At 44.6% G+C, this 27665-nt stretch overlaps 1 protein-coding gene and 1 pseudogene across 2 annotated transcripts; both read left to right on the plus strand.

The window, feature by feature from the left end:
- Positions 1-476: 476 nt before the first annotated feature.
- On the plus strand, positions 477-25230 carry ATG14 (autophagy related 14; the record flags this gene model as incomplete). The annotated part of the gene is made up of 10 exons (XM_080925936.1): positions 477-712; positions 5705-5767; positions 6808-6850; positions 12309-12390; positions 15876-16113; positions 18902-19131; positions 21063-21180; positions 22288-22378; positions 22457-22542; positions 24924-25230. Exons 1-10 carry the CDS (start codon positions 492-494, stop codon positions 25228-25230), a joined length of 1479 nt encoding a protein of 492 aa, XP_080782062.1. The 5' UTR covers positions 477-491.
- LOC308427984 (M-phase phosphoprotein 6-like) lies at positions 8620-9097 on the plus strand (annotated as a pseudogene). Its single transcript has one exon. The product of its transcript is annotated as an M-phase phosphoprotein 6-like (transcript).
- Positions 25231-27665: the final 2435 nt, after the last annotated feature.

Genomic DNA, 27665 nt, shown 5'->3' on the forward strand with positions numbered 1-27665 from the left:
CTCAACCCTCCAGGATGACGGAGGTACAGCAAATATATCCCTGAACCAAGACAAAGTCGGGCAGAGGCGTTAAAAGGTTTTCTTAAGGAGGAAGGTGAGTCAACCTTCCGTTAGTTCTGAGATCCAACTCTCTCCCAACCTTGCTCTTTGCAGTTTTAGCCAAAAACGTAAAAGTAACTTCAATGAATAAAATGAATTCCTTTGTTGTGTTCCCTAACCTTTCGAAGAGAATACTTGGGGTACTTATTAAACACTTTGCATAACGTAGAGGCTTTGCTTAGCTCCACTCTGTGGGCGGAACCCTGAAGGAGGACGAAGCAATCCCTCACCCTTGACAATCGGCCTCTGGGCCACGCCTCCAACCTCTGGACCGCCTCCTCTCCCGCCCCAGCCTCCAGACCACGCCCCGACCTCCAGGTCCCGCCTCCGAGCCCAGGATGCACCTGGATGAAAACAAAATCCCACGTGACTGGCCCTGAGCTCAGATCATCATGGCGTCTCCCAGTGGGAAGGGATCTTGGACGCCCGAGGCTCCTGGTTTTGGGCCGCGGGCGCTAGCACGGGACATGGTGGACTCGGTGGACGACGCCGAGGGCCTTTATGTGGCTGTTGAGCGATGTCCTCTGTGCAACACCACTCGCCGGCGGTTGACTTGCGCCAAGTGCGTCCAGAGCGGTGATTTCGTCTATTTCGACGGCCGCGACCGTGAGAGGTACGGCGGCCGCCACGCCTCTATTGTTTCTGCTTCTCTGTTTCCTCTGGCCCAAGCACTAGAAGCTGGAGTCTGGACAGCCTAGTCTGGGCCCGGAACCTGGCCAGTGGAAGAGAGAATGTAGCAGCTCTGCGCCGGCGCTTTGTTGCCAGTGGTAGGGTGGGGGTGGGAGTCTGGTGAACTTAGATTGCTGTTCCCCATCACCCACCTTAGAGTTTCTCTACGGTCCTCTTGGGTATTGGGGGAAGGAAATACAGTCCTTCTGGAGACGTCTGTGTAGAGGAGTCTTAGTTCTCCCATTCAGAAGCTTAGTTTTACCTTTTCTTGTCTTCAGACATAAATACGTTTTATAGAAGGAGTCCGCAGAGATTTGAGCCCTGGATGTCAGTGTCACAGGTGGACACAGCTCTGTGTGAACGAGGACTGGGAGGTTGGCTTCCTTCTCTAACCTCAAAGACGATTTTGTGTCACTAGGGATTTGGGACTGTGTTTTTTGAGTTTCAAGTCCTTAGTTAAAAGAACTGCGTTTAAGAAAATATTTTGGTTTTCTTTTGAATTAAGATAATTAAAAAAAAAAAGAATGCTTAGCTCAAGAGTCTTTTGTCTCCTTACTTTTGTTTCAGCAGTATAGTTTCAATGATAATAAGACAGGTAACTTTTTGGTATGCTTGTTTGCTTGTTTATTTGAGACAATGTCTCACTATGTAGCTCTGGGTGACCTGGAACTCACTGTATAGATCAGGCTGGCCTGGAACTCGGAGAGCTCCTCCTGGCTCTGCTTCCTGAGCACTGGGATGAAAGTTGTGTGCTACTAAGCTCGGCTAAGACAGATAATTTTTTTAGTCTTAAAGTTGAAGCATTTATTCTTTTACAACAGCAATTCAAGTTATTGCCCGATGATTACGAGGAGACTTGTACATACAGTAAGTGCTTTGTCCCCTCTGAAATTAAATGTCCCTTCTGATCTTCCCTGCAAGACTCTCACTCCATCATCTTGTTTGCTGTTGCAGTGTTTGGTGTATTTTGTGGTGAGATAATGCCTCCCTCATGTGTAATGTTATTTGAGTAAAATGCCAGCATCCAAAATGTCTTTCCCTGAAGGCACCACATCTTGTTCTGTCACAGTGTCAGCTCAGTGGCAGGGTGTAGCACATACCCATGGCCAAGGTGGCACTACTTTTAAAACAGTCTTGGAAATGTGGCTAGTGGTAGAATGTTTACCTGATTTGTGCAAAGCCTTCCTTTGACCCCCAGCATTGCAAACTCACAGCATAATCTTACTTAGAAAGTTGTGGCTAACTCCATTAAGATGAGGTTTATTTATTTATTTCACGTGTGTGCATACATTGTCACTGTTTTCAGACACACCAGAAAAGGGAATCTGATCCCCATTACAGATGGTTGTGAGCCACCATGTGGTTGCTGGGAATTGAACTCAGGACCTCTGGAAGAGCAATTGGTGCTCTTAACTGCTGAGCCATCTCTTCAGCCCAAGGATTTATTATATCTTTATTATAGTGGATTTATTTTCCTAACGAAGCAGAAAGATGAAGAACAAGTATCTCAGTCATTACACCTTAGCAGACCACCACAGTGGTATATTGGCCAGCTTCCCTTCACTCAGGCTTCCATTTCCTGAACTGTGCGTGCCTTCAGAAGCTATTTGTCAGCCTTCTCTTGTTTCCAGAACATTACCCAGTGTCTAGTAGGATAAAAGAATCTCTTCAGACCCAGGACCACTGTCCTGACAGCCAGGCACTTTTTAAGAGCTCTGGTTGGATATCAGTACATGGATCAACTATGTTGGCAAATTGCTGAGGAGAAAGGCTGCCCTGCTCTTAAGAGTTCAACTGATTCTGGCAGGTCTTGAACTTTGAGAGCAAAGGTTGCTTGTGCTACTGACTCATTTGTAAATAACTTTGTACTAATTTGTAAACAATTGCTTTCAATTCCTTTTACTTCATAAAAACCTCTTGTTGACTGGATCCACGTGGAAATAAAGCCTGAAGCCTCACAGCACCATTGCACCCTGGTTTAACCTAGACCAGCTAAAGAGGTGGCACTTTGGGGAAAACTAAATAATGAAGTAGTAAGTGTCAGTAATTAGGTCATTTGGAAGAAATATGTGTTGTGTTCTGGTTTTAAGAGGATGATCTGGAACTATGTAGCCCAGGCTAGTCTTGTGTTTGGGTAATTCTCCCATCTCAGCTGACAAATGCTGCGATTCTGGGGTTATAGGCATTAGCCATCAAACCTAGCTGATGCATCTTTAGATACTTTGTGGGATGGTATAAGTTTGACAGACATAGAAACTTTTTTTTTTTTTTATTGTCCAGGATACTGTCAATCTCATCTCTGCCTGTCTCTTGTTTAAAGCAACACCTGTCTTTTCTCTTTCATCTGAACTTTAACCTTCCACCTGTTCATAAGGAACAAAGAGGCGCATGTTTCCTGTTTGTCATCCCTAGGGTAGGAAGCAGTTCTTCCAGCAAAGTCTTCTCTGTGTCTTGTACTGCTGGATATTTATGTTGTCTTAACTGGAGCCCAATTTTTCTAGATTATGCATTTACCTAACTATCAAAAATAGCACTGTTACACAATAGAAAACTGGCAGGTTGTGTAATCTCTTTCCTCAAATCCAGGAAGCACTTGTTGATTGAGTCATGGCAGGTAGATAACTGGGAGTGGGAAGTTGATATGGGCAGCTGGGGTTCTGCCTGCTGTGTTAGGAGCCAGTGTGCAGTAGAGAGAAAGAGAGAGACCATTTTCTGGACATATGATATGATAAGACCTCAGCACTTTTTAGGAATGGTTTTTATCTTCACTAATGGCTTAGAAATACACCGTTGCATCTTTTACCCAGAAGCAGAAATACAGGACTATGGAAATTGAGCCGGGTTTAAGGGGTAAGGAAGAAGTTGAGATGTTACTTACCATAGATTTCAAGAGAAATGCATGGGAAGAAGTGCATTTAAATGTGTCTGTTTTCCCGGTAGTATCTCTTTGGTTGTCTGTGTCCTATGGAAATGGTTTCCAGGGTGTCAAATGACTGGCTGAACAGGAACGAGTCTGTATTTGCTAAGACCTTTCTCTAAAGATTATTTCCCGTATGGGCATAGGTGTTTTGTATGTGTTTGTGTGCCCGGTACATGCCTGCTGACCTCAGAGGGATAGGAATTATGAATGAAAGTGAGCAGCTGTGTGAGTGCTGGGACACAGATCATCTGGAAGATCAGATCACACAGTGCTTTTCACCTCTGAGAAATCTCATCTGACCCCAATGATACAGTTTTTGTTGTTGACTGTTGATAAATGCAGTCAGTGTTGTAGAGATTCAGTAAAGAAAACTTAAAAAGCCTTTGGTTATAATGGAAAAGAACTCTCTTGTCTTGAGAGTACAGTACTGTAGGCAGCTGAAGCAAGTTTTTTAATCTTTCTACTGCACGAGTTCCAGACCCTCAACTCCTACCTCACACAACTTGTTAATGATATTTCAGCAGCAGATACAAGATTGCTAAGAAACCACAGCTTTTTTTGTCAGTAATCATACCTTTTAGAATTTATAAAAGGTTATTCTATTTATTGTCATACTTTTTCTGTACTGCAGCCTCTCAAACAGGGCCAAGAAGGAGGGAGAGTAGCAAAGGCTTGATCAGTTCCCCCTAGGTAAGAGCTGCAGTCCTGGTGTGAAGTAGAAGACTATAGATGATTGCCTAAGATAGATGTTAAAAAGTCACAAAAGAGTTTCATTATTTGTACCATAAAGACGTGATAAATGTTTGGGAGATTGATATGCCTAAGCAGATATAAACATCACACAATCCATTTATGTATGAAAAAAAATCACATTCTTAAAAATAAAAATGGTTTTAGATTTATGTATTTTGTGAATATGAGCATTTTGATGCATGTATATGTTTCTAATGTGTGTTCCTGGTGTGTGTGTGTGTGTGTGTGTGTAGGTTAGAAGAGGGCTTTCGAGTCACATATGGTTGTGAGCTGCCATGTGGTTGCTTGGAATTGAACCCGAGTCCTGTAAGAGCAAGTGCTCAACAATTGAGACAGCCCTGATTTTAATTTTTAATATGTCAAATAAATTTTAAATTGAGAGGTAGTTATTCTAAATTGTCACTTTAACCTAAAAAGTAAGTCCAGATGTATAGCCAGAGACAGTGAAATGATCTCAGCCGGAGACCCACACTCCTGGAGAAGCAGCAGTGTTGTGATAGGCCTTTTTCTTCTAACCTGTGAGCTGCCAGTGGGAATAAACCTACTTCACAAGTTGTAAGGATTTGGCCAGGCAGTGGTGCATACAACTGTAATATCTGGGCCGGGAGGCAGAGGCAGGTGGATCTCAATATGTTCTAGGCCAGCCTGGTCAACATAGCCAGATCCAGGACAGGGAGAACTATATAGATAGACCTTTTCTCAGAAGACAAAACAGAACAGAAGTTGTAGGGTCTCAATTTGTAGAGGAAAGCAAGGCTAAATTAAGGTTGGCAATTAAGATTATTTTTATAATGAAAGCCTAACCACCTTGTATTCAAGTTCACATTAGTGGTGGTGTACATACGCATGTGTTCCTTTGGGAGCATTATTTAAAAGGCACAGACAGGCATCTCTTAAGAATTCAAGCCCAACCTGGTCAGCATAGGGAATTCTAGGTCAGCCAGGTATATAGAATGTCTCAAAAACAGCAAAAGTTCATGTTAGCATTCTGATGTGTGTTTTGGAAAACAGCATTGAGGTACCGGATTGGATCTACAAACACTTTAAAGTGAGGAAAGAGCTTTAAAGTTGACAGTTCTAAGTTGGTTTAAAAAATACCTGCTGGGAAGCAGCTGTGTGCTCCTGTTTAGAAATGTTTGCTTTCAGGATATAGGCATTTTCATAGGAATTTGCAGAAGTGGTCAGCTCATGAATTGGTGGAGTCTCATTAAACTGAGGGGAGGAGGACATGGCAAATAAACTAAGATTTTTTTTTTAAAACAGGTTTATTGACAAGAAGGAAAGGCTAAGCCAGCTTAAGAACAAGCAAGAAGAATTTCAAAAAGAGTAAGTTTTTATTTTTTAATTTGTAGACGTTGTCTTTAGACAGTTGTTTTAATTTGTTTCTTTTGTGTGCAGATTAGTGAATTGCCACCTCATTTAGTAGACTGTCTTTTAAAATTTTGGGATGGGAACCCTGATAGGTCAATGTGTGGAGTATCAGACTTACAGTGTGGGGGAAATTGTATCTGAGAGAAATAAAGCAGGAGAGAATATCAAGTTTCTAGAAAATCTTGGCCTGAGACCTAGAGTCTTTTCCGAAGTAAACCTAAATTGTTTGGACAGGTGAGTCATTCATTTGGCCCTGCTCACTGGTGACTGGTGGGCCTAAGTTAGGGTTTTCATAGGTCATTCCCAGAGGCCCTTGCAGCTCCCCTTCATCTTCTGTGGGAACTGGTGAGCGCTAGTGTCTTTGGTAGTCAGTTTAGAGCAGTGAGGTTCAGCTGTCTGTCTCAGTAGCGGAGATAAAATGTTTTAGGATCCAGATTCTTGGGCTCCTAGCCTCAGACATTCTGATTAGTAAGTCTAGGGTGAGACCCAAGACTCGGTTGTTAGCCAGCCCCTTGTGACGCTCTCACCTTAAACCTACATTTAAGAATTTCTGTAGAATCTTCTGCCCTAAACTGACCTGGCAGATCCCCTGTGGTGCCTGGTGGCCTTTGACTCTTACTATAGCTGTTTTTAGCCTGGGGTGGCAGTGTGCATCTATAATCAGAAGGCTGGGTTTAAGACTAACCGGGGCACATAGCAAGAGCCAGTATTGAAAACAAAAGAAAAAGCAAAGCCTGGAGAGATGGTTCAGGCTTGAAGAGCACCAGCTGCCCTTCCAGAGGCACTGGGTTTCATTCCTGACAATCAGCCCCAGGAGATGGACCTGATACCCTCATCTAGCATCTCCTCAGGTCCAGGCACACCCATGCTACTCAGACATACACATGCAGACAGAACAGCCATATACATAATACACCGTTTCTTAAAAACAGACTTCTCTTTTGAGCTTTGTAAGATGACCAGTAAGGGTTTCCCTTTTCTTCTCTCCCATACAGAGTGCTAAAAGCTATGGAAGGAAAGCGGCTAACAGATCAGCTGGTAAGTTCCAACAAGGAAGCTAACGTTCTGCTTACATGAGGGTGCATGTTTTTAAGTTGGCAGAGCTTGAAGAAATAATTCTTTTAGTTTTTAACCACATTTGACAGCCTGGTGTTTAAATTTGTTTGTAGTATGGCCTTCTAAGCTTTACATAGAGATATGTCAAATGGAATAGGCAGTTAAATTATACAACCTTTATAAAGGATAATTATACAAATCTGCTCTTGGCATAGTAATACAGAACCAAGAGAGCATTTGTTTTGTAAAAATTACCCATAATAAACATATGATAAAATACTAAGGATTCAGCAGGAGCTGTGCATGGGTCTCTATACTTGGAATCTCAGATCTTGGGAGGGGATGATAAGAGAGGGTTGGGACTTAGAGCTAGATGGGTCTACATGAGATCCAGCTTAAAACAAAAGAAAAGTCATTTAGCAATGGACTCACGCAGTTTGGGGTTGTTAGGACCTTTAGATGCCACAGACAAAAGCATTTTGGTGGTGAGAGATGGCTCCATGGTTAAGAACACTGACTGCTCTTCCAGAGGTCCTGAGTTCAATTCCCAGCAACCACTTGGTGGCTCACAACCACCTGTAATGGAATCTGATGCCCTCTTCTAGTGTTCATGAAGACAGAACACTCACATACATAATATAAATAAATAAATCTTTAAAAAATACAAAAAATAAAAAAGACGTTAATAAAACAATAAAAAGGCATTTTGGCATAGTAAATAATTCAACAGCTTTGCACATTAAACAAAACTAACCACTGAGCTGGTGAATGAAACAGGTATGTAAATTAGGGCCTTTTGACCTCTTTCCCCTCTTTGCAGCATCACAGACATTTGACTTAGGGATACTCTGTTCTGCTGACAGAGCACTTGTGTGTTCAACAAGTTCCTGCTAAGAAATGTTAAGAACCCATGGCCTGTGGAGCTAGCTGCCTTTGTCTCAGCGAGTATATAACTGTGTCCAGTTAATGTGGCAAATCAACTTTTTAAATTTATTTTATGCATATGGTGAGTACACTGTCACTGTCTTTGGACACACCAGAAGAGGACATTGGATCCCATTACAGATGGTTGTGAGCCACCATGTGGTTGCTGGGAATTGAACTCAGGGCCTTGGGGAAAACAGTCAGTGCTCTTAACCACTGAGCCATCTCTCCAACCTGGCAAATCAGTTTTTAATGGTGTAAAAATGTGGTTAGTATATATGTATCCAAAGGAATGTTATGTCTGCAATATAATTTTTCAATGGAAAAAAGGTAAGATGCTGTCATTTCCTTTTTATGTGTGTTTTAAATATACCCTAAATAATATGTGGTGGCTAGGCCTTAACCCTGAAGTGTAGCCCGGTAGAGGGCTACATGCCAAGCATGCATGGGATTGGGGCGCCTGGCAAAGAACAAGGTGAAGGGACTCAATACAGTGCCAACTTCTTTCTGTTGTGTCTAGTGTAGAATCATGTATAACTCTCATGACAGTTCAAGAATATAAACGACTCATGCTGTCAATATTATAAATAAGATGTCCAGTGAAATTTTTTCTGAATTTTTCATATCATTCTCAGTGCTCTCTAGACTCCATGGCCTGAGTGATACACAGAGGAGAGGCTAAAGCAGGAGACTCCTGAGTTCTAAGGTCAGGCTGGACCATATAATAGCATAGTCCTCACAAGGTAAAAAACGGGAGCAGGTATATGAAGGAACAGAACTGACAGTGAATCTGTGTATATGTAGAAAGGGGACTAACGGTATCCAACATGGCGTCGAAGCGCAAGACTAAGTTATCCAAGAATCTGCTGCGCATGAAGTTCATGCAAAGGGGCCTGGACCCGGAAACCAAGAAACAGCTAGGAGAGGAGGAACGGAAGATGCTCAGTGATGAGCACTGGTACGTGGATTCGCCGGAGTTAAAGGAGAAAGAGCTTCATCATAGAAGGGCAGAGCTTCTCCCTATGTGAAGATCTTCTCTACGGAAGGATGTCATTCAAAGGGTTTAATCCTGAAGTTGAGAAGTTAGTGCTTCAGGTGAATTCTAAGAACAGAGCAGCGGCAGAAGAAGATGAGACAGTAGAGGTCGATGTGTCGGATGAAGAAATGGCAAAAAGATATGAGACTTTGGTGGGAACAATTGGAAAAAAGTTTGTCAAGAAAAGGGACCGTGCCAATTACAAAGATGAAAATGGAAATGTAAAAGCCATTAAAACTAAGAAGATGTCCTTAAAGCCCCAAGTCTAAAATGGATGCCTTCGATGCAGCGGATGCCTGTGAGCACAGCGTGGTCTGATCTCCTCCTGACGTCTGTACTGGTTAACACACTGTTCCCTTCTAAAGACATGGCATAAATTTGGAAATGTGCTGTTCTTGAGACAGATGCATAATGGGTGTCATAATGGCTCTCTAGGTTTTGACCTGATTCTGTGTGTGTGTACACGCAGACAGGGCACAAACACACGCTCTCCAGTGGCTGTCGAGGGGTGGCTACTGTGAACTAGTCATTCATTGCCTTGTTTACTGCCCTCGAATTTCTCTCTGACATTTATGTGTGGATCGCATCATTGCCAGTCCACTCCTTCACTCTGAATTTAAATATTTGAGAACTTTTCAGAAGTGATTCACCAGCAACAGACATGGCTCTCCAGCCTGGAGGATTTGCATGCCCTCAGGCCTTTGTCATATATAGTGTGGGGTTTGTGTATTTTAAACAGTCACCTGGGTCATTTTCCTAATGTTCTATAATAAACATGTTTTAACAGTGGCTGTCCATCCCAGTCCAAGAATCCAGTAGTTGTTCAGTCCATGAGGGTGGATGTCTCAGCTGGTCTGTAGAATAAGTCAGAATCCTAAAGTAGGCTCTAATGCCAGTGAAGGAATTCCCCAGCAGCAGGGTAGATGATCTGGGCAGTGACAGTGAGGACCAGCAGGCATGTATGTCTTTCATACAGAATGCATGAGGTGAGTCCAGATTTAGGGTGAGCCTTCAAACCTCAGATGAGCTATATTAAAGGTCGATTTTCCTACCTCACTCAGATAATCCAGTTCACCAAATATCCCTCACATGTATGCCCAGTTGCTTGTGTTTTAGTTAATTCCAAATGGAGTCAAGGTGACAAGAATAAACATTACAAGTCCACCACCCCTTGTCAGCTTGACATACAATCTATTTGTTTATGTCACACTTAATTTCCAAATGAAAACAATAACTAGGTCATAATTATCCCTAAAATGATATCAGCATCCCACATTCAATTGCAAACACATTGTATATTTTAGGCTAGGTAGCATTTCCCTTGAGGGGCATTTTTAGTATCTCATAACTTGGATATGATAGCCATTGCTATTATCTCAGTTGATGTTACATTATATGATAAAGAAAAAAAAATTGTACAAGCACATGCTTAACAAAGTATGACAGAAATACCATGTCAGTTAAAGCTCTTTGTACTAGTCAGGTGGCCTTGGCTGGTGTTTATTATCACTGTCCTTCTCGGCCCATTCTGCATTTCCTCTCAGAACCTTCCTTGGTTCTTTTCTTGAATAAATGACCCATATTTGCATACCTGAAGGGTCTGTCCTCCAGGTTATCTTGCCTGGATTGGATTGTTATGGTTTCTCTGAGCTTTAAAGCTCCAAGATAAGACGGATAGGATCTCTTGCATTCCTGATAGAACCTTTCTTTCTTCTGTTGAGGAGAAGCAAACCAGTTTTCCCTGCTAACACTTAGCCTATTTATTGACTTAAGGGAACCAGAAGCTGGAAGTGGTCTGAGTGAAGTTTGAGCTTCAGGATTAAGGAATGCTTGTGGTGTTTCCTGGCAGGAGTGCTCTCTACTTCTGAGCCAGCAGAACTTAAGGTCATGGGAACAGGAAGCAAAAACTTTCCTAGTGGGTCACCGGGGCCAAGCGTGGAACCATTCCCTTCTCTACCCTTTGATTACTGGACCCGTGAATCCTGACTATGGGAGAAATTGTACCATATATCGGAATCTGATTCAAAGCATTATACTGCCTTCTGAAGAACCCTGCCCCAGCCCTCCAGGCTGCTGTCACCTAAATTGGCACGGTATGTGTCTTCAAAATCTTTCTATCAGACCAGTTGACTGAGGACTGTAGGAACATGTTAAGACCAGTGCAGTGGGCAGGATGGCTCAGCAGATGAAGGACTGCGTAAGTATCATGACCTGAGCTCCACTCTGCACTCCTCCTCCATCCCTGAAATCCACTGAACAGGGGAAGGCGAATCAATGCCAGAGTTGTCCTTTGACCTCCTGCGTCCTCCATGCCCCACTTCCACACCAATATTTATAGACAAATAAAAGTGAACAGCAGTAAAACCCCTGCTATCTGTTCTGTATCTTGTGTCTTGGGACTGCTTATGTAAATGCTAACATTGGAAATACTTTGTTTTAGTCTTTTGATTACCTACAGTTAGGGAGACAATACAAAATAATTGTGCACTAACTAACAAGTTGTCTTAGTTACTTTTCTATTGTTGCAACAAAACATCACAACCAAGGCACTTATAAAAGAGCATTTAATGTTTCCGAGCATTAAGAGTCCATTATAGGAAGTGAAGGAACAGCTGAGAGCTCATATCTTTATCCATGACCACAAGGCAGAGAGAAAGAGGGTACTGGGAGTCATTTGAAACCTCAGAGCCTGCCCTCAGTGATAACATCTTCAGAAAGGCTGCACCACCTCATCTTTCCAAAACCACCCACCAGCTAGGGACCAAGTATCCATACAGACTGAGTCTATGGGTCATTGTCATTCACACACCACATGTCCTATAAGCTTTGATATTTTATTCACTGGGGGAAGCTGCCTGGCTGTACCATTCCTAGTAATGTAAAGTGTCGTGTTTCATGTAATTTTCTGAGTTATCTGAATGTGGAACTCGGTGTTTTTGTGATGATACAAACATTCTGAATCTGCTCTGTCCTTGTGGTAGCCACTAGGCATGTGTGTTGACCTATGACATTTGGATAGTATATAGGGAAATGAATCTTTATGTATTAAAATTGTTTTATGGTGGGTTTGAAGCAGGATTTTATGTAGCTCAGGGTGGCCTTGGAATCCTGAACCTTGTATGTCTGCCTCCCCAGATGCTAGGATTCTAGTTGTACATCACCACATATAGCTTAGCCAGGTTGGTAGGTAGCTCTGTACTGGATAAGGGAAGTTTAGAAGCATTTTCCTCTGTGCTGTAACCCACGGAGAAGAACTGCATATGTCTCTCTCATCGATTTCCCAGCAGCTACTGTATGGAACCAGAAAATACTTTCTCTTTTGTGATCTACCATAGGTCAAAGCAGTCATTACAAATGGAGTTAACGATAGCTTTTTCTTCACTGTCTCCTGAGGTGGACCAGGAAATCAGCAGTAATTCAGGTAGTAATGATCCCATGAGACTAACATTTGTGACATCTGTTGTGATTTTTTTTTTTAAGAGATGGAAAATAATGTCGTGCAAGATGAGGATTGAACAGCTGAAGCAAACGATATGTAAAGGAAACGAGGAAATGAAAAAAAGTAAGTACCTGTTCCCTGGGAGTGGCAGGGGTGGGGGGTGAAAGGAGAAGTGTGTGGGGGTCGGTTCGAATTCTCATGCTGTGAGTGCACACCTGACAGAAGCACCCAGCTGACAAGCTCACAGCTGAAGGGTATCACAGCCCATCAAGGTAGGGAGCTGAGGCGGCAGCCAGTCAGGAGGGAAAAATGAGTGCCCACATGTAGCTTGCTTCCTGGTTTTGTTCAGCCTGGGAACCACACTTAAAGGAGGTTATCTTGGTCAGTTCACCCAATCTAGAAACTCCCTGACAAACAAACCCAGAGGTTTATCTCCTGTGGTACCTGATCCTGTCAAGTTGGCATATTGACCATCAGGGTATTAGTGACTTTGGAAACTTGACTTTGGGTTGCAAATATCAAACCCCTAATTTGAAATGCCTGTAAGTTAGAAGTGGTTTGGATTTCAGTTTTCTTTGAATGTGTGTGTGCGTGTGTGTATTAAGATATGCTGTTGGGACCCACCTAAAGATGAATTCGTTTGTGTTTGTGGAAGTAAAATTGTAGCATTTTGTCAGCACTCAGAATGTCTGGATTTTAAGGCTAGGTGTAGTGGCAGACACCTTTAGTCGCAGCACTGACAGAGGCCAACCTGGTTTACTCATATGGGACAGCCAGGGCGATGTAGTGAGATCCTGTCTTCAAATGAAAGAAAGAAAAAAGAAAAGAAAAGAAACCTGGTTTTAGAGCATTTCATTCTTGAGATTTATATATTTATTGAGAAAGGATCTTGCTCTGTAACCCAAGTTGGCCAGAAATTCACACGCCTCTTCTCTCGTCATCTCAAGTGCCGCCGTGTACAGCCCCATATTCAGATTATTTTACTAGGGAAGCTGAGCTCTACTTGCTTTCCTTGCTTTCTTTCTTTCTTTGCAAAGGTCGTCAGTAGTTTACATCTCTGTCTAATAAAAGGGAAGGACCGGGAACATCGCTCACTTCATTCAGTGCTTTGCACACTCTCACTCAGCTCTTGCTCACCAACACCATAGACACTACACCCAGGGCGCATTGGCAGAGTCTGACTTGGCACTTTCTTGTGATATGCAGTGCGAATACAGGAGTGTGAGACCATGGCTTTTTTCTCTAGTCAATTCACGGCACCGACTGGTTTTACATTACGGATAAATGCTTTAGATGTTATCATAGGTGGTAATCAAATTGTATGTCCTCTATGAAACCTTACATCCTTAGACACATTTATTTCTTAAGATTGGTGTCTTAGTTACATTTTTTGTTGCTGTGGAAAAATACCATACTAAGATAGCTTATGAGAGAAAACATTTAACTGGGCTTATGATTCCAGAGGTTAGTGGCCAGCGGTGGTGGAGCGAAGGCATGGTAGCCGCAACAGCTGAGAGCTTACATTTCAAGTCATAAGCTGGAAGTGGAGAGTTCAGTGGGCAGGGCAGATGCTGAATGCCTGCAGATCTGCAGGGAGAAGAGACCCCGATGTTTCCAGGGCTTGAGTTCAGCAGCACAAGAAGTTATTTAACATTGGCTTTCCGCTTCCCCAACATCCTTCAGTGATACTCAGGCAAGTGTCCCAACCTTTTGAAACTGCACAGTATGCTGAATATGTACATGCACAGATGTTAATCAGCTCATTCTAACAGGTTCCTAAACTTTAAAACAAAAAGATGGTCACAAAGCAGTGTACCCTGTAGCACATGATGCGAATGACCTCGTGACCAACTGGGAATTCAGGCAGAGAAATCTCTAGGCTTATCACAACATCTCATATTGCTCTGTTGAAAAAGGGCTGTGCATACTATTGTAGATTTCCAGACTGCTGTCAGCGCAGACCCAGGACCTCACTGAGCTGCTGTAGATAGTGTGGACGATGCCAGAGTTGAAAACTGATGCTCAATAGGTTACCTCTAGAGCCTCCTCACTGTCTTGCAAGCTGTGGTAAAGGAGTTCACGAGCTTTAGAAGTGATTCATGAACTCGGCTCACAGATGGAGAGATGCTCCAAGCCATTTGAAGCTGTGTTGTTGAGATATACCTGTGTAGTCAGTGAAGGCTGCACCGTAGAGCTCGACTCGCTTTCACAGGGCACCGTAATGCAGATGCAGCGAGGGGCATGGTAGGAATGTTAGTGATGTGCGTGTGATGGGTGGGCTTCATCTGGCTGCATAGCAGAGTAGAAATAGCATCAAGTGCTTTGATGCTTTAGGGGAGACACCAGCAGGGGATGAGGGAACCTTGAGTTCCCAAAATCAGCACAGGGTGCAGATGGGTGACTGAGGACTGAATTTTAAACTGTTCTGTCTGATTCAGGACCTGCGCCAGTCAGATTCCTGAGTTGCCAAGGATCAGTAAATATGGACATGACAGAGTTTTTAAACTAAAAGTAAACTTGTATGGGACACCAATCCTGGGATGGTTTTACCCAGACATCTACAGAGCTGGCCTGCGAAAGGGTGTTTCTGAGAGGAGATGGAAACTAAGAAAGCTCATGCCAGTGCTGAACTGCAAGCTTAGGTCCTCAGAGACAGTGGCTTGTGTCCACAGGTGACTGTTTGGTTCCAGTGACAGCCTGCTTAGGAGGTGGCTAGGCTTCAGTGGGTCTGGAGTGAAGAGCTAAGAGTAGTGTGCTGCAGAAGTCAAACAGTCTATTGTGAGAGACAGACGGATCTGGGAAGCATCTATGGGCAGAGCCTCTCTAATAAGAGAGATCTGAAAATTGGGAAAAATAGGAGCAACTATGGCATATTCCCAGATGGATAGTATTTTGAACAACAGTGTGGGGATGGATGTTTGCAGGATAGGAACTACTTCAGTATTCATTCAGCCAGTCCCTAACAGTAAGTGGGTCCATCTGAGAAGATCTCAAGTGTGGAGGCACTGAACATAGCCAGGGTAAAAGGGATCTGTGGCTATGCCTGTTAGGAGGTTCAAAAGTTTGGTCTGTGTTTGAGAACTGCCAGGCATTATCTGTAGTTTATAGATTGTGCAAGAGCCATGCATGGTGATGCACACCTCTAATCCCATCATCAGGGTGAGGCAAGAGGTCGCACGCACACACACTCACTCCTCATGGGGCATGCAGAAAGGGGGCGGTGGGTAGGTTGGAGTTGGGCCACCTAGGGATGGGTGGCACTTTAGTGAGATGCAGTCAGAAGCAACAGTGGGCGTGGAGTGAAAGGCTTAAGTTAGCTATAGAGCAAGCTAATGGGACCAATGTAAGGTGACTGCTAGGGTGGCACATGGGTCTAGAGGATGTGGTTCCTAGGTGTTCGTTTTAGAGTGCACAGTTTGTTTTTTTTGTGACTCAAATGAAGCTTAACTTGAGTACAATGACCCTAGCAAGCCTCAGACTCCACCACCCAAGGAATCTCTCTAGGAAGTTCCTAGTGAAGTTTCTACACTAGTGAGCGTGGAGGGGAAGCAGTGCTGGGAGGCGCCTGCAGTGTACACAGCTGCTCAGTCATGTGGCTTGCTGTGTAGATTCTGAAGGCCTCCTCAAGAACAAGGAAAAGAACCAGAAGCTGTACAGTCGAGCACAGCGACACCAGGAGAAAAAGGAGAAGATTCAGCGGCACAACCGCAAGCTTGGGGACCTGGTGGAGAAGAAGACCACTGACTTGAGGGGTCACTATGAGCGTTTGGCGCGTCTTCGAAGGTCGCACATCCTAGAGCTCACCTCTGTCATCTTCCCAATCGATGAAGTGAAGACTTCTGGGAGGTACAGTACGAAGGCTTTGGTGTGGGGCAGGTGCTGAGCACTGTTTTCTCTGAGGGTCAGCTGGTGTTCCTGATAATGAAACTTGATTCTTATCATCCTCAGCTAACAGTAAAAAGCTGGGGAGGCAGCCAGAACACAGGGTGGGGCGGTTTGTGTCCCACCACAAAGCTTCCAGGTTCCATGCTGGCCCACACTCCTGGGGAAAGACCGCCTGTCCAGCCATGCCAGCCAGGGCATTTATTAGGTGTGTGCATGCGAGAGACTGTTGAACCCACAAACCCGATCTCCTTGTCTGTTAAGTGAGGCTGAAATCACCTGTATTACTGAGTGTGAACTAGTACATTAGAACACACTGTGGGCCCAGCCTTAGCCGTGTCTGGGAGTGGCTGTTTATTCTGTTAGCTGCTGAGGAGACAGCACTGTGTGTGACTCTAGTGCAGGGGGCTCTCAGGAAACTGGGTAGAGAGGACCCCTCCCACCCCACCTCCATTCCCTCCCCTCTCAACATTTATCAGTCATCTGGATGCTTTTGAAAAGGTTCACTTGGGCCTAGTGGCTCAAACCTGTAATCCTAGTCTCTCGAAGGATGAGGCTGGAGGATTACAAGTTGAAGGCCAGCCTGGGCAACTTATTGAGATCCTGTTTCAATCTTAAAAAAGGGTGCATGAGCCCCTCATAGGTTCAGTGTCCAGCACTATCAAACAAACTGGTGGAACTGAGAACAGAGTGCACACTCTGGCCCTCACTGCATCTCTCAGTGTTCTGTAGATGTAGATGCTGATTGTGGGCGTGGAAACACCAGCAGAAGCTCACATGCTCTAACCCCATGGCCACTGTGCCTGAGGACCCTGTCTCCCTGACTCCTGCTTTACCTGGACTGACAGTGGGTGACTAGTAGCTATTCTTTCTTGTCTCCTGTCTTAGTCAGGGTGTCTATTCCTGCACAAAGATCATGACCAAGAAGCAAGTTGGGGAGGAAGGGTTTATCAGCTTACCCTTCCACATTGCTGTTCATCACCAGAGGAAGTCAGGACTGGAACTCAAGCAGGTCAGGAAGCAGGAGCTGATGCAGAGGCAATGGAGGGATGTTACTTCCTGGCTTGCTTCCCCTGACTTGCTCAGCCTGCTTTTCTTATAGTCTACCAGCCCAGGGATGGCACCACCCACAATGGGCTGGGCCCTTCCCCCTTGATCACTAATTGAGAAAATGCCTTATAGCTGGATCTCATGGAGGCATTTCCTCATCTGAGGCTCATTTCTCTGTGATAACTCCAGCTTGTGCCAAGTTGACACAAAACCACCCAATACCCTCCACCTCAGTCTCAGCTTTGGTATGTTGCCAGATTCGGCTCCCTAAAAACTTAACAGGTCTGAGTTTTGTTTCAAACTTGAAAACCCATTACCTCACTTGTTTTTTCAAGTACTTTGTGTCTGGTAAAGCTGCTCTTGGCATAGACATGTGATTCCAGAAATTGGGAGGCTTACACAGGTAGCCTGCAAGTTAAGCCTAGCCTGGATAACTTTTTGTTTTTAAATATTTATTTATTCATTTTAATGTATATAAGTACACTGTAGCTGTCTTCAGACACACCAGAAGAGGGCATCGGATGCTTTTACAGATTGCTGTGAGCCACCATGTGGTTGCTGGGAATTGAACTCAGGATCTCTGGAAGAGTAGTCAGTGCTCTTAACTGCTGAGCCACCTTTCCAACCCTTAGCCTGGACAACTTAAGGAGACCCTGTTTCAAAATAAAAAGTGCAAAGGGGCAGGGGCAAGTTCAGTGGTAGGCCCTTAGGCAGCAAGCAAAAGGTCTAGGTTCAATCCATCAGTGCTGGTAGCAGGTCCAGATACAAAGTTGGTAAGTATTTTGAATCAGTGGAGAAAAGTTAAATTACTACCAATTGGCATAGAGACAGCTGGTCAGGCCTTTGAGAGAGAGAAGCTAGTAGTGCAGAATCCTTGTGCTGACATTATATACTGCTGGATCGACAGACACCCGAGCACAGTGTGTGGTTCTGGATTTGCTCCTACACCACAAAAGATTTTTTTCCCCACATGGAAGAGGTTTATTGGGGATGACGGAGACAAGGAGAAGAGAGAAAGAAGAAAGAAAAAGAGCACTATAGAAGATTGAAGAGTGCTCTGTGGCAGCAGGGTTGGTCTGTGGGTGAGTGAGCCATGTTGTAGTGTGAATGATTGATCTCTGTGCCACGGTAGCTGGGTGTGATGGCTCCTCAGCTCTAAGGATGCTGAGGCAGGAGGACCAGGAATTCAGGAACAGCCTTTGTGGCACAGCGAATTCAAGGCCAGCCTGGGATACATGAGCCCCTATCTTACAGACTAATTCTTTTACATGTTTCATTTGGCTTTGGGTTTCAGTGTGAGAACTGGATCTAGGCCTTCTGATTTTTATCGTTGCATTTTCCTAAGTTGGTAATGTGGGTGAAACTTTAAAACTCTTGTACCTTCTTCATGAGGTTGAATTGTTTACCAGGAAAACATGTGCCCATGTAGTTCTGTAGCAAATAATGACCTGTGGCCAGCAATAGGCCACATAGTTCCATGCTGCTGTACCATGTATGACGTGATCTTTATCTTACACGAGTGTACTCTACTATTCACATGGTGCTGCTCTTGCTGTGTCTCTCAGGACTGCACACATGTGCATGGCTGGACAAGACATGAAGAAAATCTCACCTTCTGTGCTTCTCTTACCTTGTAATTTTTTCTCAGCATGTGTTAGATGTGTACTGTGGTTGTGGTGTAATCTTTGCTGTTCCTTTGCAGAGACCCTGCAGACGTGTCTTCAGAGACAGACAGTGCCATGACCTCCAGCATGGTGAGCAAGCTTGCTGAGGCCCGGAGGACAACTTACCTCTCTGGAAGATGGGTCTGTGATGACCACAATGGTGACACCAGCATTAGCATCACAGGTCCTTGGATTAGCCTACCAAACAACGGGGACTACTCTGCTTACTATAATTGGGTAGAAGAGAAGAAAACAACCCAAGGACCTGGTGAGAAGCAAAAATATTCTTTGAAAATGTATTTGGGTACATAATTTGTGAGGTAAACTGTACACAGCAGAGAGAACGGTGCTGTGGTGAACAGTTGGATTTAGTGCATGCACAACATTTGCAAACACCAGCTCTGTTCATCCATAACCTTTTCCTGATCCCAGAGGAAAACCCGTGCTCTGACTTGTCACAGTCCCTCTTCCTCTTCCCCAGCTCTAGGGAAGCAGTGTGCTTTCGAGCAATAAGTGAAATCATGCAGTGTGTAGTTTTTGTGTGTTTGATTTAGCCTTCTTTTACAAGGTTCCTATCATGGCGTATGTTAGTACTCCATTGCTTTTTATGGCTAAGTACTATTCCATTGTATGGATATACCGCATTTTATATTCATCACTTGGTGACTGATGATTACTTCTGGGTTAGTATTAATTCATAGAGAAAGGCAGAAAAAAAATTCTGGTTACACATGACTATTATCCCAGCATTTGGAAGGCTGAGGAATGAGGATTGTCTAGAGTCCAAGGCAACCTTGAGCTGTTTAGGAATACTTGGATAGCCAAGCCTTATCTCTTATGCAGGAAAGAAGGGAGGGGAAGAAACTCATGTTTGTACCTTGCCTTTTGGCTTTATTTGAGTTTATAGCTTCACACTATTGAAGTAGTGAGTGGAAGTTGAAATGCCCCCACAGTTTGTCTTCTGTGGAGAAAGATGGCTCATTAGGTCACTCAGCGTATGTTTCTGATACTGCCACCACACAGAGCTGTCACTCAGCACGTGAGCACATTCGGTGAGGGTGTGCTGTGGTCAGCACTGGGTGCTGATGATCATAGCTGCCTGAGAAAGGTGGGGTAGCCTTTTCTTTTCTTTTCTTTTCGTTTTTTTTTTTTAACTTTATTTTAAAAAACAAATAAGTGTACAGATTTTTAAGCATTTTTGCATAAAAGTATACAAATACATTTTTATAAGGTTGTAATTAAGTATTTGTGGGTACATATACATACACATGTATATATATGTAACAATAATATAGGAAAAGAGGTTATTAATTTGGGGAGATAGGAGAGAAACTGGGAGGGGCTGTAGGAAGGAAAGGGGGATGTGATACAGTTCTATTTTAATTAAAATATATTCTTTTTTTTCTTTTTTTCTTGATCTTCACATAGTCTGTGGGTTGTTTCTGGGGTGTTCAGAGCTTTCTGGGGTTAGTATCCCATTATCAGTGACTGCAGGGGTAGCCTTTTCTTTCCCTGGAGAGATGGCATGTGGCCTGGTTTTATTTTGTTATAAAGTACCTTGAAAAAAAAAGGCTTTGTGGAGAAAGGGTTAATTTTAGCTTGCACTTCCAGATTATATTTCAGCATTGGGAAAATGTGGAAGCAAGAATTGAGCTCACTTTCTGTATTCCCACACAGTCCTCAGGGACACTCACAGTGGGCTAGCTCTTCCCACGTCAGCTAAGGTAATCAAGACAAACCCACAGGCATGCCCATAGGCTCACTTGCTCTAGGCAACCCCAGTGGACCCTTTCTCCCGAGGCTCTGCTGTTTTCACTTGGTTCTGAAATCTAACCATCCCAGGTTGTAAAGAAGCATCCAAGGGTGCTGAGAAAACAGCCAGCAGGTTTGAGGCAGGCAAAAGTATAAAGAAAGTGATGACCCTTCCATTTTGAGAAATGGTCTTACATAACTCAGGCTGGCCTCCTACCTGTGCCTCCCAGTGTTGGTATTAACAGCTGTGAGCTGCCACATGGGTTAAGCTGGTCATTAATCATTTAGGTAGTACATTGCCAGGTCCATTCAGTCTAGACCATTAATTATGCTTGGCCTATTTCCGGTTGTTTGTGTCTGACCTTGGAGTAAGTGAAGCCTAGTTATCAGTAATGTAATTTAAAAGCTACAAGTGAAAAACTACCTGACTTCTGTGTGCACTCTCAGATATGGAGCATAACAACCCTGCCTACACCATCAGCGCCGCGCTGGGCTACGCCACGCAGCTGGTCAACATTGTGTCTCACATACTTGACATCAATCTTCCCAAAAAGCTGTGCAACAGGTAAGTCGCTACAGTGGCAATCCTGTTGTCACCCATCTCGTTGGTGTGCCCTCTTACTAGCTGAGAGAAAAGCCAATGTAAGCTGAGAACATTTGACTAAAGCATTAGGCTGGTTCCAAGGATAACTCATCTCATTCAGTCACAAACGGGATCTGAAAAGCCCACAGAGACTCTGTCTGATTCTTGGGGAAGTAAATGAAGGAGGGACCAGGTCGTACGAGGAGGATGCTGCAGGTCTCCATGCAGTTCTATCAGTGGTGTGTGTGGGGCTTGTTTAGTTCTTTGAAAACTTAGTGCTTGAATGTTTTGACACTGTCTACACAGTTCACAGTAAGAGTGCCCACCCTCTGGTCACCCTTGCATTTCTAGCACAAGTAAATGTCTTATCACTGGATTGTAGCAGCCTATACTATAGCCCAGCTCGTCTGAGGATCCTCCTGCCTCAGTATCTGGTTGCTGGACTTATAGGACTGTGCTCAAGCACTTAACAGCCAGAACTTACCCGTTTACTCTAAGGGCCTGTGGAGACCAGTGCAAGCAGGAGGGTTATGCATTTCCCCTCTTCTGTTTCTTATGTACAGGGATTGAACCCAGTTTGGCAAATTCTCTTCCTTCTTCCCATCCCTGGGCATGGAGGAAGGGAACAAGCCACGAATGGGGAGGGGGCAGGGGGAGGGGGACAGTAGGGAAGAAAACCATAGTAGGGAAGGCACTGAGTCCCAGGAGGTGGGGAATGGGGTGAGGAGGGGTGAAGAGGAGCTCACACGCGCCCCCTGGAGTCTACAGCTGTCCTTCCACTAGGAGTGGGTGGTGGTCGGCTCCCTCCTGATGCTCCCACAGGTATCACTCCCTTAGCATTTCCTGTTGCTGTGGCATGAGCTCCAGAGGCAGAGTTCTCGGTCACCTAGGTACGAACGTTGGCAGTTTCTATAGATGGTGGAACTGCGCCCCAAGGGAGCTTAGGGAGGGCCTGCTTCAGGCACTTTACGAAGGACCAAGATTGTGCTGTGTTGCTCTAAACTGTAGTTCAGACATATCCTTCAGAAGGAACATTTTAACAGACCTTCCTCAGAGAGCAATCTTAGGAGCTATGTGCTTGTCTTACAGTGAGTTCTGTGGCGAAAACCTCAGCAAACAGAAACTGACACGCGCAGTGAGGAAACTGAACACAAACATCCTTTACCTTTGTTCTTCTCAGGTACGAGCTCTGCGCTTTGAACTCAGTTTTGATTTGCTGTGTATTTGAAAGTATTAATTGAGCCTTTGCTTTTTCTAGCATGTTAATTCAGATCAGTTGCAACCACTGCATACACTCAGGAACCTAATGCACCTGGTCAGCCCGCACTCTGAGCACCTAGGCAGGTAAGTTGGATGTGTGGCTTTTCTCTAAGCATTGTTTCTCTGTGGCTGCTTCTCAGTGGTGCTTACTGGCACAGTGTCCAGTGTTTACCAAGTTCCCCATTTTGTGGGAAGGACAAAAGTTGTTCAGTGATGTGTGGAAGGCAGCAGCTGGTCATGTGTGGGCTTCTGGGATCCTTTGTATCATTTCTGACAGAAAGTTGCAGTGAAGTACATTTAGCATTTGATGTGTCCTAGAGGAGCCAGGTTTCCTGGCTGCCACCTTGTGCTTCTCTTGAAGCTCACTTGTTCCATTTCTAACCTGCCCCTGGAAGCTGTGCCCTCTCTTGGACATTTTCTTTTGTGCTTGCATATACTGTATCTGTGGGATTTCTTTTCATTACCAGGTCAGTTTGGTCACCATTTGTTAGAATTCATACAGTGAGTTGGTTTGAAATTTATCAGCTGAAGAAGAGAGATCAGTAACAACGAATACTGCTCTGCTCCATGGTCTGCTCTAGGTGACTTAGTTGCTAAGCCCAAGAGTATAAACGAGGAGAGGCTCATCTTTGGTACCCTGCTCTAGGTGTTACCCGTTGTCCTTGCTCTCATCAGTATAGGCATGCTTTTGTAGAGGTGGGACATACCTGATGTGTATATTCTTTGGAAAGTGGGCTTTTCTTAGGTGTTTTTGTTCAAGCTGTAGGCTGATGTAAGCACTCTTGTTGGTGTTTGTTACTGTAGTATAGTAAATGAGTTTTTGAGCCGGCTGAGGTGGCAAATGCCTGAATCGAGCCAGTCAGGAAGCTGAGGCAAGAGGACCACAAATTAAGACAGGCCTGAGCAACTCGGTAGGATCCTGCCTTCAGAGGGGCAGGAGTGTGGCTGAGTGGTGAAACACAAGCCTCGTATGTGTAGCACTTACATTTATTTGTTTGTTTGCGTTTTTTGACTCATTATATTTTCAACTCCCACGTTGGGGAGCATCTGTAGAAGGAAACCAGCGAGATATTCTGTGGTGTGTAGTTCTAGGGTGGCATCTTGGTGCTGGACAAGGAGTAGACTGGACAAAGCAGCCCTGGGACCTGAAATCTGCCATCGTTCTCACAGCTCAGACAAGACCAGTGATGTGTCAGACAGACTGATTCCAAGGACAGAGACACTAAGAAGGGCCAGCCCCTTCCCAAACTCTGTATAAAAAGTTAATTAAAAAAAAAAAAAGAAAAAAAAAAAAGATTTTTTGGGGGGTGCGTGGAGTCAGCGAGATGGCTTAGTAGGTGAAAGAACTTGCTACCAAGCCTGGTGACCTTAGTTCTCCTTGCCACACATGGTGGAAGGAGAGAAAGGACTCCCAAAATTGTTCTAGGACTTCCACATACTTGCTCTTGTGATCCCACCCACAATGTCAGAAACACACCAAGGTTTGTTTAAGCTCAGTGTTTAGGAAACCAAGGTGAAAGGAGTGTGACTTAGTAAGTCTCAGGTACTATGCCTGTGGTTCTTTACACTCACTGACCTCCTATGTTAGCATGAACAGTATGCCGAGCTCTACACACCACAGAGTTGAATTGCACTACATTACTGCCCACAGGACTGTGTCAGATGAATTGGATGATCATGGTCAACAATGTTCACTAGTTGGCATTCAGGAAGGGAAAAGTTGTTTTCATACTATATCCTGTATATAAAAACAAGTTCCACACATAAAAGATCCTGTTTAAAATAACACATAGAAGACCTATTAGAAGAGACTATTTTATACTCATAGAGTGAGGAAAGAAGTTTTAACCTAGCCTCAAAACTATGTAAAACAGGAGGCACACATTACTGTGCAGGGACTCTCTTTAGTAAGAAAGGCCTCACGCCTTAAAGAGACAACAGTAAACAGGTTTGCAACATCTACAGTAGAGTGAAAATAAAAATCTAGAGTCGGTCTTTCAATCAGTAATGGAAAAGAACCTAGTAAAAAGATAGACAAGGGAGTCAGATTGTTCAATCGTGAATAAAGACATGGGCCTGGGGGACAGCTCAGTAGGCTAAGGGCTCTCTGTGCAAGCACAGGGACTCAAGTTCAGTTTCCAGAACCCGAGGAAAAAGCAGGTGAATGAGATGATGATGTAATGAAATGGGAGGCCCAGCCGGAGAATCACCCATCTTACCTGGTGTACACAAGTTCTGAAAAGAGTCGGTGAGAATCACTCCTGAAGGCTGTCCTGCGGCTTCCACATGGATGCCTGCTCTCTTTTGCTTACTTTCTCTCTCTCTCACACACACACACTCAGACACACACACACAGGAAGGAAATGGAACAAGTTGAGCCTTTCCCATATCCAGTAATACCAAACTCAAAGGACTGTGGGTGGGAGAATGGTGGAGTCTTATGCAGCCCCTCTGTTTGCACACAGGTCAGGACCTTTTGAAGTTCGAGCAGACCTTGAGGAGTCCATGGAATTTGTGGACCCTGGAGTTGCTGGAGAATCAGATGTGAGTGGAGATGAGCGTGTAAGCGATGAAGAGACTGACCTGGGCACAGACTGGGAGAACCTGCCAAGCCCCCGATTCTGTGACATCCCTTCCCAGCCAGTGGAAGTTTCCCAGAGCCAGAGCACCCAGGCGTCCCCACCCATAGCCAGCAGCAGCGCTGGTGGGATGATCTCCTCTGCTGCGGCCTCGGTGACCTCTTGGTTCAAAGCTTACACTGGACACCGCTAACGATGCTGATTTTGTGTTTGAATCTTCCCCACTGCACTCTCATAACCTTGTCTGTGTAGTTGCGATAGTGCTTGGAAGCCGTCGTCAGGACAAGATTAGTAGTAGGACCTGAGCTTGGGGCTTCCTGGGCACCGGGTCCTCAGTATGCTGGTTCCTAGGTGCCGAGTCTCCTGACACCAAGTTCTAGGCTTTGGTCAGATCGCAAGGAAGCGTTCCTTGGAGATGAGGAATGAAAGACAAAAGCTGAGTTTGTTTTTCTGTCATCCTCTTGAGAGACCGGCCAGCAGGCCAGTGGCAGTTTTGGCCTCATCAGGGAGAGGTGGTTGTCTGAGGAGGGAGGAGATGACAGCTTACTGTTGTCATTTATTGTGTGTCACATTCCTCACTTCCTACTACACACCAAAGAAACCGAGCTCTTCATTTCTGTGTCCCCATATCTGCGAATCTGCCGGGATGTTTAGATGTCTAAACAGTTCTCTTGTATTCTGAAGGGAGATGAGTCATTGGAGATCTCTGTACTACACTCACCTTGCCCTTCCTTTACCATTCCCCAGATGTGCTAACTGCTCCCCGAGCATCGGATGAACACCCGATGAAGTCGTCACTTGCTTGCTGTCTGGCTTCTTTCTTGGTGGAGGTGGTGGGGTTAACTGGTTGCAGGTGTTTCCAGGGAGATTTCTCTACTTGTCCCTGGGGTCTCTAAGAGTCTGAAGACAGCACCGTGTGCAGTGTGGCACCGAGCAGCTGTCCCAGGAAGTGCTCAGCTGTCAAGGGATTTCCCCAGGGGCCATTCTAATGACAATCTTACAGAAAGCTGTAACAGGAGAGGCATGATGTTTAATTCATAATTAGTTCTTTATTTTCAGTAGCTTCAAAAAGGAAGTTGTATGTAACAGACTCTAGCAATCCTGTGACCCGCCCACCCAAGGCCTTGTCACCATATCTTCCTGTTGTGACTGGAGTGATGGTCCTTCAGCTTCTGTTCACTCATGGTTGGAACTTTGCCTGCAGATTGAGGTGCTATAGAGCTTTTGCTATTGGTAGGATTGTAGAAAGGACTTCATCCTCCCCAGGACCCCCACATTCCCTAGCTCTAGATATTCCAGCTGTGGAGGAGACGGCTGGAGTCTGTTCTGTGCTCAGCTCTGCAACTGCTGGGCTTGTGTTGTGCCACCTACTTCTAGAACGTAGAGGCTGAGTGTGCTGGAACAAACAGACCCTCTGAAAAAGAAACCACGAGCTTCAGAGGAAGCTACAGAAAGTGCAGAGGTCACCAACTCACGCCTACAGCAATGTAACTACAGATGCAGGAAGGACAGGGCTGGGCGGGGGCCTTGTTTTATTTAGTATCAACTAGAGGTACTTTTGTCACTTTCTGTCACAGTAAGTGATCCAGCACAGACTGCCTAGGCTGCTCAAGAACTTGGGGTTTTGTTACTTTGCACTGGATCCACCTGTTGTAAATAGTGTTAAAGACACACTTCAACCACTGTTTCCTTTCTCATACTCTTTGCTGCTCCTTAAGACCTTTTGTGTAGGTGCCTGAACCATACACAAACAGCTTTCTGAAGAAAAATGAAGCTGATATTTTTTTTAAACCAAAAGCCATAGAAGTTGATCATGTTTTCCATTTTAAAATGATTTATTGGAACAAAGTAATACTAATAGACATTCGGAGGTACCACACAAGCTGCTTTACATGGTCTTACATAGAATGAAGAAATGTAACTTGCCATGGTGTGGGGCAGCATTGGTGGGCTTCAGGTGTGTACTGGGAGAGCTGCGAGGTCAGCCCCTGGCTGAGACTGAAACGTCCAAGTGCGGTTGATCAGAAAGAGGTTTTCTAAACTTCTGTTGTATTACTGCAATAAATCCTTTAACAACACTTTGCTGTGTGCGCCTTCTTCCAAGTTGCTGTTGATTTCTGCTGCTGCACCGAGGTAGCAGCAGGCGTGCAAGCTAACCCTGGAGCACTTCATACCAATTAAGAACTTTTTGCTAGGCAAGAAATTTGTTTTTAAAATGACCGGTTATTAGGTTTCATGATGGCTCATCTTTAGCAAACAAAATACTTGTTTATCAGTTGTGGGTTTCATTCTCCAAAAGGCAGGTGGTTCTTGATCTGGAAAGGAGTGAGCCTCTGAGGTGCCCACATGGAGTCTGTTCTCGGGCCTTGAGGAGTCTGCAAGCTTTCAAGAATCCTTTTTGCAAAATTCCCTTCCACAGGTACCAGCGGCTTCCAGCCAGTGAAGGAGCTGGCTAGAAGTGGAGGGGGACAAGAACTGGGGTAGAACCATGGGACCTGGAGGCGGGACCCCAAAGGTGACTCGTGGGATGGGAAGCTCTGCAGAGAGATGTGGGCTCCAGAAGCAAGTTACCACGCAGTGTATGAAGGGAAGGGGAGACTTCTCACCAGTTAGATTTGTCCAGTACAG

The sequence above is a fragment of the Micromys minutus genome (assembly GCF_963924665.1).
Source record: "Micromys minutus genome assembly, chromosome: 12".
Lineage (NCBI taxonomy): Eukaryota > Metazoa > Chordata > Mammalia > Rodentia > Muridae > Micromys > Micromys minutus.